This window comes from Oncorhynchus mykiss, chromosome 3, assembly GCF_057628025.1.
Source record: "Oncorhynchus mykiss isolate SJ-2025 chromosome 3, ASM5762802v1, whole genome shotgun sequence".
NCBI lineage: Eukaryota > Metazoa > Chordata > Actinopteri > Salmoniformes > Salmonidae > Oncorhynchus > Oncorhynchus mykiss.
Genome location: NC_143024.1, coordinates 16,055,136 through 16,073,573, shown reverse-complemented (window position 1 = coordinate 16,073,573; position 18,438 = coordinate 16,055,136). Strand labels below are relative to the sequence as shown.

At 43.9% G+C, this 18,438-nt stretch overlaps 1 protein-coding gene across 1 annotated transcript; it reads right to left on the bottom strand.

Annotated features, from left to right (window-relative positions):
- Window positions 1–284: 284 nt before the first annotated feature.
- Window positions 285–4,902, bottom strand: LOC118944843 (acidic leucine-rich nuclear phosphoprotein 32 family member D). Its single transcript, XM_036966468.2, has 7 exons — window positions 4,791–4,902; window positions 3,420–3,569; window positions 3,057–3,179; window positions 2,783–2,942; window positions 2,637–2,672; window positions 2,402–2,517; window positions 285–2,018 (listed from the first exon to the last, which is right to left on the bottom strand). The coding sequence occupies exons 1-7, from the start codon at window positions 4,842–4,844 to the stop codon at window positions 1,893–1,895; spliced, it is 765 nt and encodes a 254-aa protein (XP_036822363.2). The 5' UTR covers window positions 4,845–4,902; the 3' UTR covers window positions 285–1,892.
- Between the last annotated feature and the right edge of the window lie 13,536 nt (window positions 4,903–18,438).

The following is an 18,438-nucleotide window of genomic DNA, read 5'->3' as shown; positions in this document are numbered from 1 at the left end:
TTTTAGGTTTCATTCAGCACCCAAATCCAATGCAAAACATAATGAATGTTGCCAGGATTGAGGTTTCTGGGCCTTCAATGTTAAACTGCGGGCTATAGCACCACCACCTGGTTCATGTCTTCAACTGGCCTCTATTCAGAGTTCAGACCTACTGGTGGGTTACACATCCATTAGATATCAGAATAAAACTGACCCGTGCCCCAGAAACACTGTTATTCATCTGGAGGGTCAAAGTTAGTACTACGCCCATTAAATAACTTGATGGAAAAAAATTAACATAAGAATTAACAGAATTAATTTTATTTAAAAACACTTCAGAAGATTAATTAACATAAATTCCAAAACATGACTTTCTCAACAGCTGAGGCCAAAAAAATAAACCAATGTTGAGCGTCGGGGTCTGAAGCTTTACATCCTGACATGTGCTTTGTGTTTATTAAAAATTAAAAAAGGACAGATATTGCATGTTTAAAAAAAAAACACAAAAAAACAAGCAAATACTACACAGAAAAGATAAAAGGTCTATTTACATAGTCATACAAGTTTAAAATCCTTGCACAGTAAAACCATAAAACTGCAAACAAACAAAAAGGAGACAGAAAAGTCTTTTTTTCCATTGGGATATGACAGAAGTCCAGGGTACCAAGTTGGATTCAGGACAGAAGAGACCATTAACTGTGTTCCTGCTTATCACCAGGTCCTTCTGAGAGATTGGGTCCACCTGAGCTTTAGAATGTGACTAAACTGGTCCAAAATTACCTCCGTGTAGCCTGAATACGAATTAGCTCTTTAAACCCACCTCTAGGGCTTCTTTGATGACGATCAGAGCTAGATTAAGAGACCTGAAAACTACATTACCCAGAGATGTGAAAACTACATCACCCAGAGTCATCTGCAGCCCTAGCACAATACATAAAAAAAAATAAAAAAAAACTTACAAATCGGCTGTTTGTGGAATTAGAAGTGAATTGATGACACCGCGATCGGACAAACTTTAAAGGTATCAAATCCCAGGTCCTAAACAAAGTACTTAGGAAACAGTCAGCAATCCCTACAATACAGCGGGTACATATAGTGTAGGTGAACAGATAGGAGGGGCTAACGACTCACTAAGGTTATTTTTTGCCCGGGTCACTGTTAAACAGTACTCGTTGGCCACGTGTAAACCAGTGGAGGCTGGTGGGAGGAGCTACAGGAGGATTGTAATGGCTGAAATGGAACCGAGTCAAACGTGTGGTTTCCGTATGTTTGATGTGGTTGATACCCGAGTGGCACAGAGGTCTAAGGCACTGCATATCAGTGCTAGAGTCGTAACTACAGACCGTGGTTCAATTCCAGGCTGTATCACAACCGGCTACGATTGGGAGTCCCGTAGGGCGGCGCACAATTGGCCCAGCATTGTCCGGGTTAGGGGTTGGCCGTCATTGTAAATAAATATTTGTTCTTAACTGACTTGCCTAGTTAAATAAATGTTACATTTTAAGCCAGAACAATGAGCCTGTCCTCCTATAGCTCCTCCCATATAAACCTTACTATGAGCCAACCAGACAGCACATGGAGCTTTTCGCTTGACAACTAAAGTCTTGGGAGAACATGGCATAGGAGACAATCACAACCAGATGGACTTGAAATGGGCCGCTACAACTTCTCACCAGAGTTAAACATCACCTTGTCTGAATGCTATAGCCCCTCCCCACATGTCATGTTTCAAAACCACATTCCATTTTATAATTCTAACCCGCTTTTCTTTTTATATGGAACATTTACAAAACAAATTAAACATTTAGATTCTACAGTAATATCTATGGTATACAAAAAAAAAAATTCACAAACTATTTCCTGTTCCTGTTGTTCTAGCCTAGTTGTGATCCCATGCTCGGTTACAGGAGGGGCTAATCGTCATCTCCATCGCTGTCATCTCCCTCATCCTCTGCATCCCTCTTCCTTTTCTCTCCCTGGACTCCTACTCCATCCTCTTCCTCCTCCTCTTCAACATAGTCATCATCATCTTCCTCATCCTAGGGCCAGAGAACATTTCAATCAACATGACTGGGAGTTCTCTTTTCCTGTAGGTATTTTAGACCCAACATACCAACGGCTAGAAAGCAGCAGGTAAGGCCGCGGTAATCCCCTAACCGAACGTAGCAGGTGTAGAAATATACCTGAGCGGAGTCCCTACTTCAATGTTAAGGGGAAACGGAACATAGGTTGAAAATACTCCCATCCCCGAAGATCTGAAACATCCTCTTTCTGTCAACACCACCAATCAATAGCTTTCTATCAACGTGTAGAATCAGGAAATAAATGGTGTGTCTCCTCTAAGAGACTTGGACTATACACTGTCTCATGTGTATCCTCTAAGAGACACTGTTGGCTGCACACGGGTTTGATGAATGATTACCTGAATGCCATCCTTCATCAGGTAGGACAGTCCCACCTCTTCGCCTTCGGAACCCTCATCATCCTCATCATCATCGTCATCCCCATCTCTGGTGGGGCCAGCTGTGTGCTCGTCATCTGTGGGGAGGATAACATTGGGTTAATTCTTTGTAATGGTCTAGGACAAAGGCACATGTCTTAAGTTTATCCTCCCAGCCTTTCCTCAGTCCGTCCCCTCCCAGCCCTGTGTTGCTCACCATCATCAGCCTCTGAGTCTAGCCCCTCGTTGTCATCTGTGGGGAGGACAACATTGGGTTAATTCTTTGTAATGCTCTAGGACAAGGGCACACGCCTCAAGTCTTTCCTTCCACCCTCAGCACATCCCATCCCAGTCGTTGCTCACCATCGTCAGCCTCGGAGTCTGGCACCTCGTTGTCTTCGTGGTCATAGCCGTCCAGGAAGGTGACCTGGGGCAGCAGCTCAAAGACACTCTCCCTGTAGTCCTCCAGAGTGGTGATCTCACAGCTGTACAGGTCCAGACTCTTCAGGTTCTTCAGGTTTTTCTGCAATCACAATGTGATGCTGTTAAGATTCTGTAATAATGACTGTGATTGGAATCCATTAAGTGGAATGTACTTTGTTGGGTCTACCAGGTGTGTTTATGGAGGTTCCCTTACCAGAGGCTTCACAGTGCTGAGCTCCTTGATCTTGTTGCCGCTCAGGTTGAGATACGTCAGGTTGGGACACTTCTCAGACAGCTGGTCCAGACCTCCAACGATCATGTTATCACTGATCTCCAGCTGAAGAGGACAGATATTGATTCATCTGAAAAAATACTACGTTGGCAAGTATCATATAGTACATAGACAAAATAATGCTTAATATCTTATGCGTCGTCCACTTGTCTACTATAGTATGTGGCTAGACGGATTAATACATTTTTTACTTGCATTACATGTTTATTTTTTATGTGGGTGAACCATCTTGACCTCTCCATGACCAGTGGCAAAATAGGATCTTGGACCGAAGATGATGCTCACCTTGAGCAGTTTTGGCAGGGAGGGCAGCTTAGCCAGGGAGGTGAGCCCCACGTTGACCATGCTGAGGAACTCCAGCTCCTTGTAGTCATCTGACAGCCCTTCCACCTCTCCATCACTGGACCGACAGTTGTCCACCACCAGCTCAGCCACCTGTGGAACAATTTGAATTACTGGTAAATGATACAGAATCATTGAGTTTGTTTTTATGAACGTGTTGCTATATTGTGCAAGAAATAGAGAATATGAATAAATGACGTAGCATACTAGTATTCGTTTTGAACTACGCTAGAGAATGTCAACATCCTTCCTGCCTGCAACTCCCCCTCATCATACTAAAGTTAGCTCATGATCAGAGTGCGCGCGGCCACTATCCCAAGCCAGATAAGTCATTAATTGTTACTGTCGCGGGAACTATAGCAAACTAACGTTACAAAGTAACACTAGCGGACGTAGTTAGCTAACCATAAAGTAACGTATCTTGGTGAGGTTCAAATTGATCATGTGCTATTCATACCCCTTACAAAGTCAACGGCTCAGCGTATAGCAATTGGCCAACACTTTCATAGAACTTAAAATCAACCGATGCAACATTTGATGCACGAAGAAGTGTTAAAGAACGCAAGGCTACAAAGTAATTATCAGCACGACGGGCGGCATTCTGCACAACTTTACCTTGCAAAACGCCACGCGGGCGCATAGGTTGCATGAAATGCATTCCAAAGACGGGTAGTTACAATATGTACCTATGTGATTGATAACCTTGTATTTGCGGAGAAGGCAAACTCAGTTAGCTCGCTGTTTAAAATACCAAACAAACACTACTTTCACACAAGCCACTTCTATTCAGTATGCGCAAACAACTCCATTGTGTTTTTCAAAACAACTCGTGGAGCTGGTCGACTCTACGCTAGCAAATCCAAGGATAATTTATTATAGGGCATTGCTGGCTAACTAGCTAGGCTACTAAAGTCCATATAGGCTACCAATAGTGTTTGATAATTCTTAACATCGCCATTATTTGGGTTGGGAAAACTTGAACTCCATTAACTAACTAACGTTACCGGTTAGGAGTCTAGCTAGCCAGCATTGGCCTAGCTGATGTCCTTGGTAGCGCTAGCTCAGCCAGAGCAAGTCGTGCCACCATCAAGGTTCTGATTCCATTTTATTCCGAATCGATTTCTATCGCATCCTCGTTGTGGTAACCACCCATATGTGATTTATTATCAGATATTTTGTTGGCACATCAGTTGTATACTATAAATTAGCAAGCTAAAGAGTATCAAGCTTCGTCATTTCGCATCCACCATGGTTGAGTCGTCATCCTTCACAAAATGCATTGGGAAATAAATAAATAAAGACGTAATACTATACCTCGGCTGGGGTCTTGTTCCTCAACTCCAAACTGATCCTCTTCTCCATCTCCATTTTGAAGACAAACGAAAGCACAAAATCAAAGGAAAAATGAAAATAAAAAGCCGACCACTCAAGCGTTCAGTCACTCCAACCTTCTTCTGTCTATGGCTGATAGGCGATAACCAAACCACCATGTTACCTCGCACCCAGCCCCCTTTCTAAGACACGCCTTCGTCAACATGAATATTACGTTTTTCTGTTTTTAATCATGCTATTGGGCCAGCTATGCGCCATTCAACAGGGACCGCCCTACTTTACATAATATGGCTTGGTGGTAGTTGTAATTGGTCAAGATTGCGTGGTCATTTAATACAAGTCAACCAATGAGATGATTAATACCGCACTTTTAAACTTAGGATACGCCCCCTCTTTGTTCTCATTGGCGCCATTATCAAGTATCGACAGTTGATATAATGCTGTGTTCATAACCAAGTGGGGAAAGGGGTCATTTCTAGTTGAGTAGTTTCAAATCAAATTGTATTTGTCACATGCGCCGAAATGCTTACTTACAAGCCCTAACCAACAATGCAGTTAAAAATAATAATAATTACAGAAAAAAAGAATAAGAATAAAAGTTACAAATAATTAAAGAGCAGCAGCAAAATAACAATAGCAAGTCTATATACAGGGGTACTGGTACAGAGTCAATGTGTGGGGGCACCGGTGAGTCAAGGTAATTGAGGTACTATGTACATGTAGGTAGAGTTATTAAAGTGACTATGCATAGATAATAACAGAGAGTAGCAGCAGTGCAATGAGTCTGAGTAGCTGAGTAGTCTGAGTAGCCATTTGATTAGATGTTCAGGAGTCTTATGGCTTGGGGGTAGAAGCTGTTTAGGAGCCTCTTGGACCAAGACTTGGCATTCCGGTACCGCTTGCCATGCGTTAGCAGAAAGTACAGTCTATGACTAGGGTGGCTGGAGTCTTTGACCATTTTTAGGGCCTTCCTCTGACACCGCCTGGTCTAGAGGTCCTGGATGGCAGGAAGCTTGGCTCCAGTGATGTACTGGACCGTACGCACTACCCTCTGTAGTGCCTTGCTGTCGGAGGCTGAGCCAGGCCCAGACAATCAAAATACGTTTTTAGAAAAATGAGTTATTCAATTCTCTGGCAACAGCTCTGGTGGACATTCCTGCAGTCAGCATGCCGATTGCACCCTCCCTCAAAACTTGAGACATCTGCGGCATTGTGTTGCGTTTTATTGTCCCCAGCACAAGGTGTGCCTGTGTAATGATCATGCTGTTTAATCTGCTTCTTGAAATGCCACATCTGTCAGGAGGAGAAATGTCCACTGTGTGACCAAATTTGTGCTCAAAATTTGAGAAATAAGCTTTTTGTGCATATGGAAAAATTCTGGGATCTTTTATTTCAGCTCATGAAATATGGGTTTATATTTTTGTTCACTATAGAGTTTTCCCAGTATGTGGTAAATACCACCTTCCAAATTGGTTAAAAACACAGCGTTAGAGTGTTCCGCTATAATAAATGTAATGTATAATCCACATTTTGACTCTATGAAAATGTTCAATATAAAATACATTAGCATTTTGATAAGTTACCAGAAGCTCTTATCCACTTGACTTTAAGTCAGTGTATTCAAGACAGGTCAGACAACCACACATCAAAGTCATTGCAAGTAAAACTTTTCTCGATAAAGCATCTATCAGCAAAGTCTGTGCTAGTAAGAAAAGACAAGTCTTTTATATTATTACATTTGTTTTAAATGTGGTCCTCTGTGGCTCAGTTGGTAGAGCATGGTGGTTCGATTCCCGGAACCAATCATATATAAAAAATGAATGCATACTGTAAATTACTTTGGATTAAAACGTTTGCTAAATGGCATATATTATTCGAAATGTAATTAAAAACTAAGTAATCAACCCAACTTTCAAAACAAAGTCATTGAATGCTAGGCTTGGCAAGCCAGGCTAGCCTGGTCCCAGACCTGTGTAGGCCATTGCCTATTTCATTCTTTCATGCATGACAATGAGTGGCAACTGCGAGGAGTGGCATGATGGCACAAAAAGACTGAAACACAGGCTAAAACCAAGCTTATTATGCTGATTTCCCTCCAGTGTGGCAAAAGTGTCTATTGAGCTTCACTATCTTCCTTCATAGTTCCCTGTGACGCCCCCGCCCCATTTCAACACTAGCCTAGTTCCCAGTAGGAACCGATGCATATAAATTATAACTACACAATTTACTAGATGAGGTATGGCATCTCTTCCTTATATCAATACTGCTATTAGACAATATTCATTCCATTTTACCCCATGTATCTCTATTTGATGATGTGTTGTACTGTGTTTATGTTGTAGTATCAGTGATGCACACTAGATGTCAGGCAACACAATGTAGTGGGCTGATGGACTAAACTGCCAGATGGTCATCTAGATATCAGGCAACAGATAATATTAATTACATTTTACTCCATGAATCTCTATTTGATGATGTGTTGTATGGTGTTTATGTTGTAGTATCAGTGATGCACACTAGATGTCAGGCAACACAATGTAGTGGGCTGATGGACTAACCTGCCAGAAGGTCATCTAGATGTCAGGCAACACAATGTAGTGGGCTGATGGACTAACCTGCCAGAAGGTCATCTAGATGTCAGGCAACACAATGTAATGGGCTGATGGACTAACCTGCCAGAAGGTCATCTAGATGTCCGGCAACACAATGTAGTGGGCTCATGGACTAACCTGCCAGAAGGTCATCTAGATATCAGGCAACACAATGTAATGGGCTGATGGACTAAACTGCCGGACGGCCACGGTCTGCTGACCTTGAGTTCAATGGCTTGCCTCTAGAGGCCTCTGCTTACTCTTTTTTCCACTCAGACAAACTTGCTGAAACGTTCTATTAATCAGAAGAATCAGACAGAAGCTCAGACAGCCGAACATTTCATTCATCTCCCAAAAATCGGTTTGGGGCTACAGTTGTTGGTGAGTTTAGATGTCTCACTTTTCAAAATTCAAAAGGCACTCGCACATCTGAGCTATCTTTGTTGCAGGTGCCTGGTAACAGATGAATAAGATGAGAAAAAATAAGAAACCAGCACACTGCTCCTGATAGTGTCACTGCTCTTTATTTAGCTTTACGTATATCGACCTCAAGGCTTTCATCAGAGCTTCATAAAGAGCAGTGATACTAGCAAGAGCAGTGAGCAGGTTTCTTATTTTTTCTCACTTTTGACATGCTTTACGTTTTGAACTGTTTCTATACATTTACAGCCTTGTGTTTACATCACTTTAAAATATCTGACAGCTTGTGACACCATCTCCCATTTATGACTGTGCCTTAGTCCCGATTCTCCACACTTTTCCGTGGGGGGTGTGTGTAAGTGCACACTTTGAGAAAAGTGTGGAGAATCAGGGACGCACAGAGCTTGACCCCTAAAGGGTCAACGACAGGTCATGGGTATGCCTGACGATGTAATGATAGGCTCTTGAAATACATTAGAAAGGGGAATCCCACTGTCTATGGACTGGAGTGGGAGGTTCTGTATGTAACATTTAGACAGCCCCGAGTCAAACCAGTCTTGAAACACGTCAGGCACATGAAGCAAGCTTCTCATGACCTGGCTTTGCCTGGTAATACCAAGCCAGGGAGGGGTTATTTTACAGCGTAGAGCTTTTTCAACACTTTTTTCCCTGAAGATAACGTGTCTGTCCATAAATTGCTCTGTCTTGTATCTCACACAGAGAGATGAGAGTGTCAGAGCCCTGGTTAACGCCACAGTGAATACAGTGCTGCATCCAGATCCCTTCTAGAATATACTTTATCACCCCTCCTTCGTAACACATAGCAGCCATTAGGAAATGAATAAGTAGCTGAAGTCGTAACTTTGTTAAAAAACACAAAACACCATCAGTGTTTGCACACACATTTTCCTACTCAATTGATGTCTTGTTTTACTCCTCCCATAGAGACTGTTTCCCAGCACCTGGGTGTCAGTCGTTTATGCCATGACCCCTGCCCCTTTGACCCCCAGGCCATTTCCATCAGTGTGACTCCTTCCAGATGTGTGTTACAATGGCTGCGGTGATTTTCATGGACTGTGGTTTTCATAGAGGGTGCTGAACACACTGCTCATGGTTTACTCACAGAACAAACAGCTTTGTCAACAGAAAATCCCACTGATGACAGGATTCAGTGTGAACTGTGCACTTTCCTTTGGGAGCATAGGGGATACCTGCGAGTGCAATGTTTTTCCATCGGATAGGGTCCATGGAACAGCAAGGTTTGATGGTTAATTGTGCAAAGCATGTTTTATTTCTGTTGCTGTGGTCCTTGCCTGAGACATGAGTGCAGATGTTAGCCATCAGTGCAAGTCGCTAGCCTTTAGCTTGACATGTTAACACTGTCTCCTTCTGAGCACACTGCACTGCTGAGCCGAGTTTGATTCCTGGTCAGTTACAGGATGAGCTTGAAGAGCACTGGGTCCAGTATGGGAGAGACATTGCATTGCAATTCCAAAGACACAAACTCCTATGTAATCCCAGGGAACATTTGTATTTTTGTACTGTGGTTTCTGAGCCAAAGATGAACATTGAACACACAGTGCATGTTGGAGCAGCGTTTGTGTGCCCACTTGCTCCAGACGACAGATTTAGAAACCTACAAATTCTGTCGTGGATTTGAGTGTTTTACCCCAAATCTTGGTCTCGGAGTCCACAGTCCATTAAGACCACATAGAAAGTGTTACATAGTCAAAGGCATATATATGTCTTTGGAATTGCAGTTAATGGGAGGATAAATACTCACGTCACTGTGCATCAACATAGACATGCATCTGAGGGGAGGCGTTCTCAGGGCTCAGATGCCGGACCAGATGTGTCAACATGTCCCACATCAACTGGTCTAGTAGGGAGTGAAGGTAACAGAACCCAGCCGTGCTTCAAGCAAGGGCAGAGGCTAAGGGGGAATGAGCCTATCTACACTGAGTGTACAAAACACATGCCTTTGAGTGGGGTATGGTAATAGGTGCTAGGCGCACCGGTTTGAGTGTGTCAAGAACTGCAATGCTGCTGGGTTTTTCATGCTCAACAGTTTCCCGTGTGTATCAATAATGGTCCACCACCCAAAGGACATCCAGTCAACTTGACACAACTGTGGGAAGCATTAGAGTCAACATGTTCCTAATGTTTTGTACACTCAGTGTATATTGTCAAGAGCTCTCTAATCATAGACATGTCCACAGGAGCTGCTGAAGACGGCAAATGACCCGAGCGCCATCACCCAATACCAGTGGAGGCTGAGGGGAGGACGGCTCATAATTACGGCTGGAATGGAGTGTAAGGGAGTGAATGAATGAAAACCATGTGTTTGATACCATTCCATTCACTCCATTCCGCTGTGACTGAGATAATAAACCTGTGGGATGTGGTAGTTGATGCTGTGTATTTTAGTGTGACGTGTGTTCATTTATCAACGTGGAGACAGTAATAATGTACCTTCTGGGTTGATCATCTCTCCCCTTCATTCTGCACAGTGTTTGATACGGTACATATGAGTAAGTAGAAGTATATGTAAACCACTTACATGCTAGGATATTGGAACTCAAAATGTGTCCATAGCAACATACAGTGTGTGTTCTTTGACCTCAGTAATGCTTCCCCTGTTCCCATTAGGCTGCATTGTCATTATTAATTTGCTAGATGCTGAACAGAGATGGTGAAGAGAGAGAGAGATGAAAAGCAAAGGCCCTGGGACAGAAAGATTTCCAGGACGGTGGAACAAGCCTTTCTCCAGTAAATCATACAATTAGATGTCTCACTGGTGTGAATGTTTCTGCTGCAGCATTTAGGGCACTCCTTGTCCAGGGATGTGTGTGTTTAGTAGGGTGGTGATTTAGGTGGTTGGATATTAGCTGTAATGTGGGAGTATGTTGGCTCGCAGGTGTTTGAAAAGGGAAAGTCCATAATTCTCAAAAAAGTGCAAATCCAAGTAGTAAAAATGCTGTAGATATTATTTATCCTTTATTTTAGCAGGGAGTCCCATTGTCTTGGAGTCCCATTGTCTTGGAGTCCCATTGTCTTGGAGTCCCATTGTCTTGGAGTCCCATTGAGACCAAAGCCTCTTTTTCAAATGTATAAAATACTCAACATTCAAACATACAACGTCATAAAAACATACAATACAATGAGTAATTTAAGAAGCAAACAATAAAAAGATTGAAAGATGAATAGGAACAGTAAGACCAATAGTCCATCATAAGGCGGTTTGGGATGGAGCAGTTTAGTACTTCCTGTTATATTTCAGATTCTATACTGGACTAAGACTAAGAGATGTCCTGTATGGATATACAAATAATCATCAATGCACTATTGTCCCTCTGCCAAGTCAGAAAGCACTACAGACATACTTTTTCATAGGGTAGTCAATGAACAGGCTCAAGTTGGGAAAATTCCATCATATGACAGATTCTAAATGATTTAGGCTACCAAATCAGCCCCCCACCCTCTCTTAAATTCAATGCAGACAATCCATCAGTTTGTCAATAAGGTCTTTCATATTGCATGGCATGACCGATTCCTCACCATAGCCGCAGGCCTAGCTAACACCGTTTTGGCATAGATTCATCTGCCTTCAATGACTCATATTCCCCAACAACTAGCCCCGTAATGGCAGTACTGGCCCTCTTTGTAGAGAGTGACTTCAAAGACTTGTTGAGACAGAGCCCTGTTTGAATAACGAAACCATGTTGCCTGTTTGGCTGAGGCTTGTCAAATAGAGATTCAATGATAAAGCAGAGAGAACTACGGTCACCGATGGGTCTGCTAACCACCAAAGACTGAATCTGGTCAAGTGGTTACGACCCTTATCACAAAAAGCCTACCAATAATGCAGTGACACAGAACATGGCATGGAATGTTATGGGAGGGGCAGGAGGGGCAGGAGGGGAAGGAGGAGCAGGAGGGGCAGGAGGGGCAGGAGGGGCAGGAGGGGCAGGAGGAGCAGGAGGGGCAGGAGGGGCAGGAGGGGCACTTAAGTAGTAACATAATTCAGAGCCTTTCCACATGTGTAACAAAAGGAAAGTCGTTTTTAAATGTACCCATTTGTGTTCTGTGTATCAGTATCTGTCAATTGTTTTTGAGACAGAGAGAAAGAGGAGAGACAATGTGTCCTAAGCTTACCTGTGATGTAATTTACCCAATGATCGCTTGGCTGGCTAGAGAGATGAATATGCCTTTATGCCACTGTTCACGCTTCAACGATCTCATGACAGATGTTCATCACAATAGTAAGGTTGTCTTGGAGAAAAGAATAGAAAGAGAATGTGAGAAAGAGAAAAAGAAAGAAGGAGCAGAGTTCAAACATCAACCAGCTGTTAAATGTTACTTTGACTTGATGAGCAGTTTTCCACTCAGCAAGTGAGAGACAGATGTCTGGTCATACTGTATTTCTCTCTGTTATGACAATATCTTTATTGTCTCCAACCAAACCCATGAAATACCAACTCTCAACACTATTTGAATGAGATCATACCACATTTGCCTCAGCCTGTAAGAATACATTTTGAGCAGGTTGACATTTATTGTCATGAGTCTTGCCCTGGAAGCAGAACTGAGCAATTTCCCACTACATGGGGCAGCTGCAAAATTGTCTATATTGTGAAAAATGATGGAAACCAAAATTAGCTTTTAGCTCTTAATTTAAGATTAGGGTTAGAAGTGTGGTTATGGTTAGGGTTAGTCATTAGGGTTAGAAGTGTGGTTACGGTTAGGGTTAGTCATTAGGGTTAGAAGTGTGATTAAGATTAGGGTTAGTTATTAGGGTTAGAAGTGTGGTTAAGATTAGGGTTAGTCATTAGGGTTAGAAGTGTGGTTAAGGTTAGGGTTAGTCATTAGGGTTAGAAGTGTGGTTAAGGTTAGGGTTAGTCATTAGGGTTAGAAGTGTGGTTAAGATTAGGGTTAGTCATTAGGGTTAGAAGTGTGGTTAAGGTTAGGGAGGGTCATTAGGGTTAGTCGTTAGGGTTAGAAGTGTGGTTAAGGTTAGGGTTAGGTTTCAAATCAGATTTTATGACTTTGTGGCTGTGCCAGTAGGGGTGTGTGTGAGTAGGGGTGTGTGTGTATCTGAGTAGGGGTGTGTGTGAGTGTGTCTGAGTAGGGGTGTGTGTAAGTGTGTGTGAATAGGGATGCGTGTGTGTGTGAGTGTGAGTTTGAGCACGCTATGGTGGCAGGGAGGGCAGGCTAAAAGAAAGCCCAGAGGGAAGTACTCCCTTCATATAGGATACTTTCTCCCAGTATCTTGTTCTTCTTATTTAAGAGGTAAGAGGGAACTAACAAAGAAACTCAACTCCAGCCGACAGATCCTGAAATGTTGGCTGTTGTATAGTCTACAGTTTGATCTTGACAGGCAACGGTTGATTTGTGGATAACTGGATTTACCGGTTATAAAAATATAGATTGGTAAAAGAAAATGTATTCATCATCCTGTGCTGCAGAGGGCAGAGAGAGGAATTAACCATACCACCACCTCCCTGTAGAGATATAAACCATACCACCTCCCTGTAGAGATATAAACCATACCACCACCTCCCTGTAGAGATATAAACCATACCACCACCTCCCTGTAGAGAGATAAACCATACCACCACCTCCCTGTAGAGAGATAAACCATACCACCACCTCCCTGTAGAGAGATAAACCATACCACCACCTCCCTGTAGAGATATAAACCATACCACCACCTCCCTGTAGAGATATAAACCATACCCCCACCTCCCTGTAGAGAGATAAACCATACCCCCACCTCCCTGTAGAGATATAAACCATATCACCACCTCCCTGTAGAGAGATAAACCATACCCCCACCACCCTGTAGAGATATAAACCATACCACCACCTCCCTGTAGAGAGATAAACCATACCACCACCCCCCTGTAGAGATATAAACCATACCACCACCTCCCTGTAGAGATATAAACCATACCACCACCTCCCTGCAGAGATATAAACCATACCACCACCTCCCTGTAGAGAGATAAACCATACCACCACCTCCCTGTAGAGATATAAACCATACCACCACCTCCCTGTAGAGAGATAAACCATACCACCACCTCCCTGTAGAGAGATAAACCATACCACCACATCCCTGTGGAGATATAAACCATACCACCACCTCCCTGTAGAGATATAATCCATACCACCACCTCCCTGTGGAGAGATAAACCATACCACCACCTCCTTGTAGAAAGATAAACCATACCACCTCCTCCCTGTAGAGATATAAACCATACCACCACCTCCCTGTAGAGAGATAAACCATACCACCACCTCCCTGTAGAGATATAAACCATACCACCACCTCCCTGTAGAGATATAAACCATACCACCACCTCCCTGTAGAGATATAAACCATACCACCACCTCCCTGTAGAGATATAAACCATACCACCCCCTCCCTGTGGAGATATAAACCATACCACCACCTCCCTGTAGAGATATAAACCATACCACCACCTCCCTGTGGAGATATAAACCATACCACCACCTCCCTGTGGAGATATAAACCATACCACCACCTCCCTGTGGAGAGATAATCCATACCCCCACCTCCCTGTAGAGATATAAACCATACCACCACCTCCCTGTAGAGATATAAACCATACCACCACCTCCCTGTAGAGATATAAACCATACCACCACCTCCCTGTAGAGAGATAAACCATACCACCACCTCCCTGTAGAGATATAAACCATACCACCACCTCCCTGTAGAGATATAAACCATACCACCACCTCCCTGTGGAGATATAAACCATACCACCACCTCCCTGTAGAGATATAAACCATACCACCACCTCCCTGTAGAGATATAAACCATACCACCACCTCCCTGTAGAGATATAAACCACACCACCACCTCCCTGTAGAGATATAAACCATACCACCACCTCCCTGTAGAGATATAAACCATACCACCACCTCCCTGTAGAGATATAAACCATACCACCACCTCCCTGTAGAGATATAAACCATACCACCACCTCCCTGTAGAGATATAAACCACACCACCACCTCCCTGTAGAGATATAAACCATACCACCACCTCCCTGTAGAGATATAAACCATACCACCACCTCCCTGTGGAGATATAAACCATACCACCACCTCCCTGTAGAGATATAAACCATACCACCACCTCCCTGTGGAGATATAAACCATACCACCACCTCCCTGTAGAGATATAAACCATACCACCACCTCCCTGTAGAGATATAAACCATACCACCACCTCCCTGTAGAGATATAAACCATACCACCACCTCCCTGTAGAGATATAAACCATACCACCACCTCCCTGTGGAGATATAAACCATACCACCACCTCCCTGTGGAGATATAAACCATACCACCACCTCCCTGTGGAGATATAAACCATACCACCACCTCCCTGTGGAGATAAACCATACCACCACCTCCCTGTAGAGAGATAAACCATACCCCCACCTCCCTGTAGAGATATAAACCATACCACCAACTCCCTGTAGAGATATAAACCATACCACCACCTCCCTGTAGAGAGATAAACCATACCACCACCTCCCTGTAGAGATATAAACCATACCACCACCTCCCTGTAGAGAGATAAACCATACCACCACCTCCCTGTAGAGAGATAAACCATACCACCACCTCCCTGTGGAGATATAAACCATACCACCACCTCCCTGTGGAGATATAAACCATACCACCACCTCCCTGTAGAGATAAACCATACCACCACCTCCCTGTAGAGAGATAAACCATACCCCCACCTCCCTGTAGAGATATAAACCATACCACCAACTCCCTGTAGAGATATAAACCATACCACCACCTCCCTGTAGAGAGATAAACCATACCACCACCTCCCTGTAGAGATATAAACCATACCACCACCTCCCCGTGGAGATATAAACCATACCACCACCTCCCTGTGGAGATGTAAACCATACCACCACCTCCCTGTGGAGATATAAACCATACCACCACCTCCCTGTAGAGATAAACCATACCACCACCTCCCTGTAGAGAGATAAACCATACCCCCACCTCCCTGTAGAGATATAAACCATACCACCAACTCCCTGTAGAGAGATAAACCATACCACCACCTCCCTGTAGAGATATAAACCATACCACCACCTCCCTGTAGAGAGATAAACCATACCCCCACCTCCCTGTAGAGATATAAACCATACCACCAACTCCCTGTAGAGATATAAACCATACCACCACCTCCCTGTAGAGAGATAAACCATACCACCACCTCCCTGTAGAGATATAAACCATACCACCACCTCCCCGTGGAGATATAAACCATACCACCACCTCCCTGTGGAGATGTAAACCATACCACCACCTCCCTGTGGAGATATAAACCATACCACCACCTCCCTGTAGAGATAAACCATACCACCACCTCCCTGTAGAGAGATAAACCATACCCCCACCTCCCTGTAGAGATATAAACCATACCACCAACTCCCTGTAGAGAGATAAACCATACCACCACCTCCCTGTAGAGATATAAACCATACCACCACCTCCCTGTAGAGAGATAAACCATACCCCCACCTCCCTGTAGAGATATAAACCATACCACCAACTCCCTGTAGAGAGATAAACCATACCACCACCTCCCTGTAGAGATATAAACCATACCACCACCTCCCTGTAGACATATAAACCATACCACCACCTCCCTGTAGAGATATAAACCATACCACCACCTCCCTGTAGAGATATAAACCATACCACCACCTCCCTGTGGAGATATAAACCATACCACCACCTCCCTGTGGAGATATAAACCATACCACCACCTCCCTGTAGAGATAAACCATACCACCACCTCCCTGTAGAGAGATAAACCATACCCCCACCTCCCTGTAGAGATATAAACCATACCACCACCTCCCTGTAGAGAGATAAACCATACCACCACCTCCCTGTAGAGATATAAACCATACCACCACCTCCCTGTAGAGAGATAAACCATACCACCACCTCCCTGTAGAGAGATAAACCATACCACCACCTCCCTGTAGAGATATAAACCATACCACCACCTCCCTGTGGAGATATAAACCATACCACCACCTCCCTGTGGAGATATAAACCATACCACCACCTCCCTGTGGAGATATAAACCATACCAACACCTCCCTGTAGAGATAAACCATACCACCACCTCCCTGTAGAGAGATAAACCATACCCCCACCTCCCTGTAGAGATATAAACCATACCACCAACTCCCTGTAGAGATATAAACCATACCACCACCTCCCTGTAGAGAGATAAACCATACCACCACCTCCCTGTAGAGATATAAACCATACCACCACCTCCCTGTAGAGAGATAAACCATACCACCACCTCCCTGTAGAGAGATAAACCATACCACCACCTCCCTGTAGAGATATAAACCATACCACCACCTCCCTGTGGAGATATAAACCATACCACCACCTCCCTGTAGAGATAAACCATACCACCACCTCCCTGTAGAGAGATAAACCATACCCCCACCTCCCTGTAGAGATATAAACCATACCACCAACTCCCTGTAGAGAGATAAACCATACCACCACCTCCCTGTAGAGATATAAACCATACCACCACCTCCCTGTAGAGATATAAACCATACCACCACCTCCCTGTAGAGATATAAACCATACCACCACCTCCCTGTAGAGAGATAAACCATACCACCACCTCCCTGTAGAGATATAAACCATACCACCACCTCCCTGTAGAGAGATAAACCATACCACCACCTCCCTGTAGAGAGATAAACCATACCACCACCTCCCTGTGGAGATATAAACCATACCACCACCTCCCTGTAGAGATATAATCCATACCACCACCTCCCTGTAGAGAGATAAACCTTACCACCACCTCCCTGTAGAGATATAAACCATACCACCACCTCCCTGTAGAGATATAAACCATACCACCACCTCCCTGTGGAGAGATAAACCATACCACCACCTCCCTGTAGAAAGATAAACCATACAACCACCTCCCTGTAGAGAGATAAACCATACCACCACCTCCCTGCAGAGATATAAACCATACCACCACCTCCCTGTAGAGATATAAACCATACCACCTCCTCCCTGTAGAGATATAAACCATACCACCACCTCCCTGTAGAGAGATAAACCATACCACCACCTCCCTGTAGAGATATAAACCATACCACCACCTCCCTGTAGAGATATAAACCATACCACCACCTCCCTGTAGAGATATAAACCATACCACCACCTCCCTGTAGAGAGATAAACCATACCACCACCTCCCTGTAGAGAGATAAACCATACCACCACCTCCCTGTAGAGATATAAACCATACCACCACCTCCCTGTAGAGATATAAACCATACCACCACCTCCCCGTGGAGATATAAACCATACCACCACCTCCCTGTGGAGATGTAAACCATACCACCACCTCCCTGTGGAGATATAAACCATACCACCACCTCCCTGTAGAGATAAACCATACCACCACCTCCATGTAGAGAGATAAACCATACCACCACCTCCCTGTAGAGATATAAACCATACCACCACCTCCCTGTGGAGATATAAACCATACC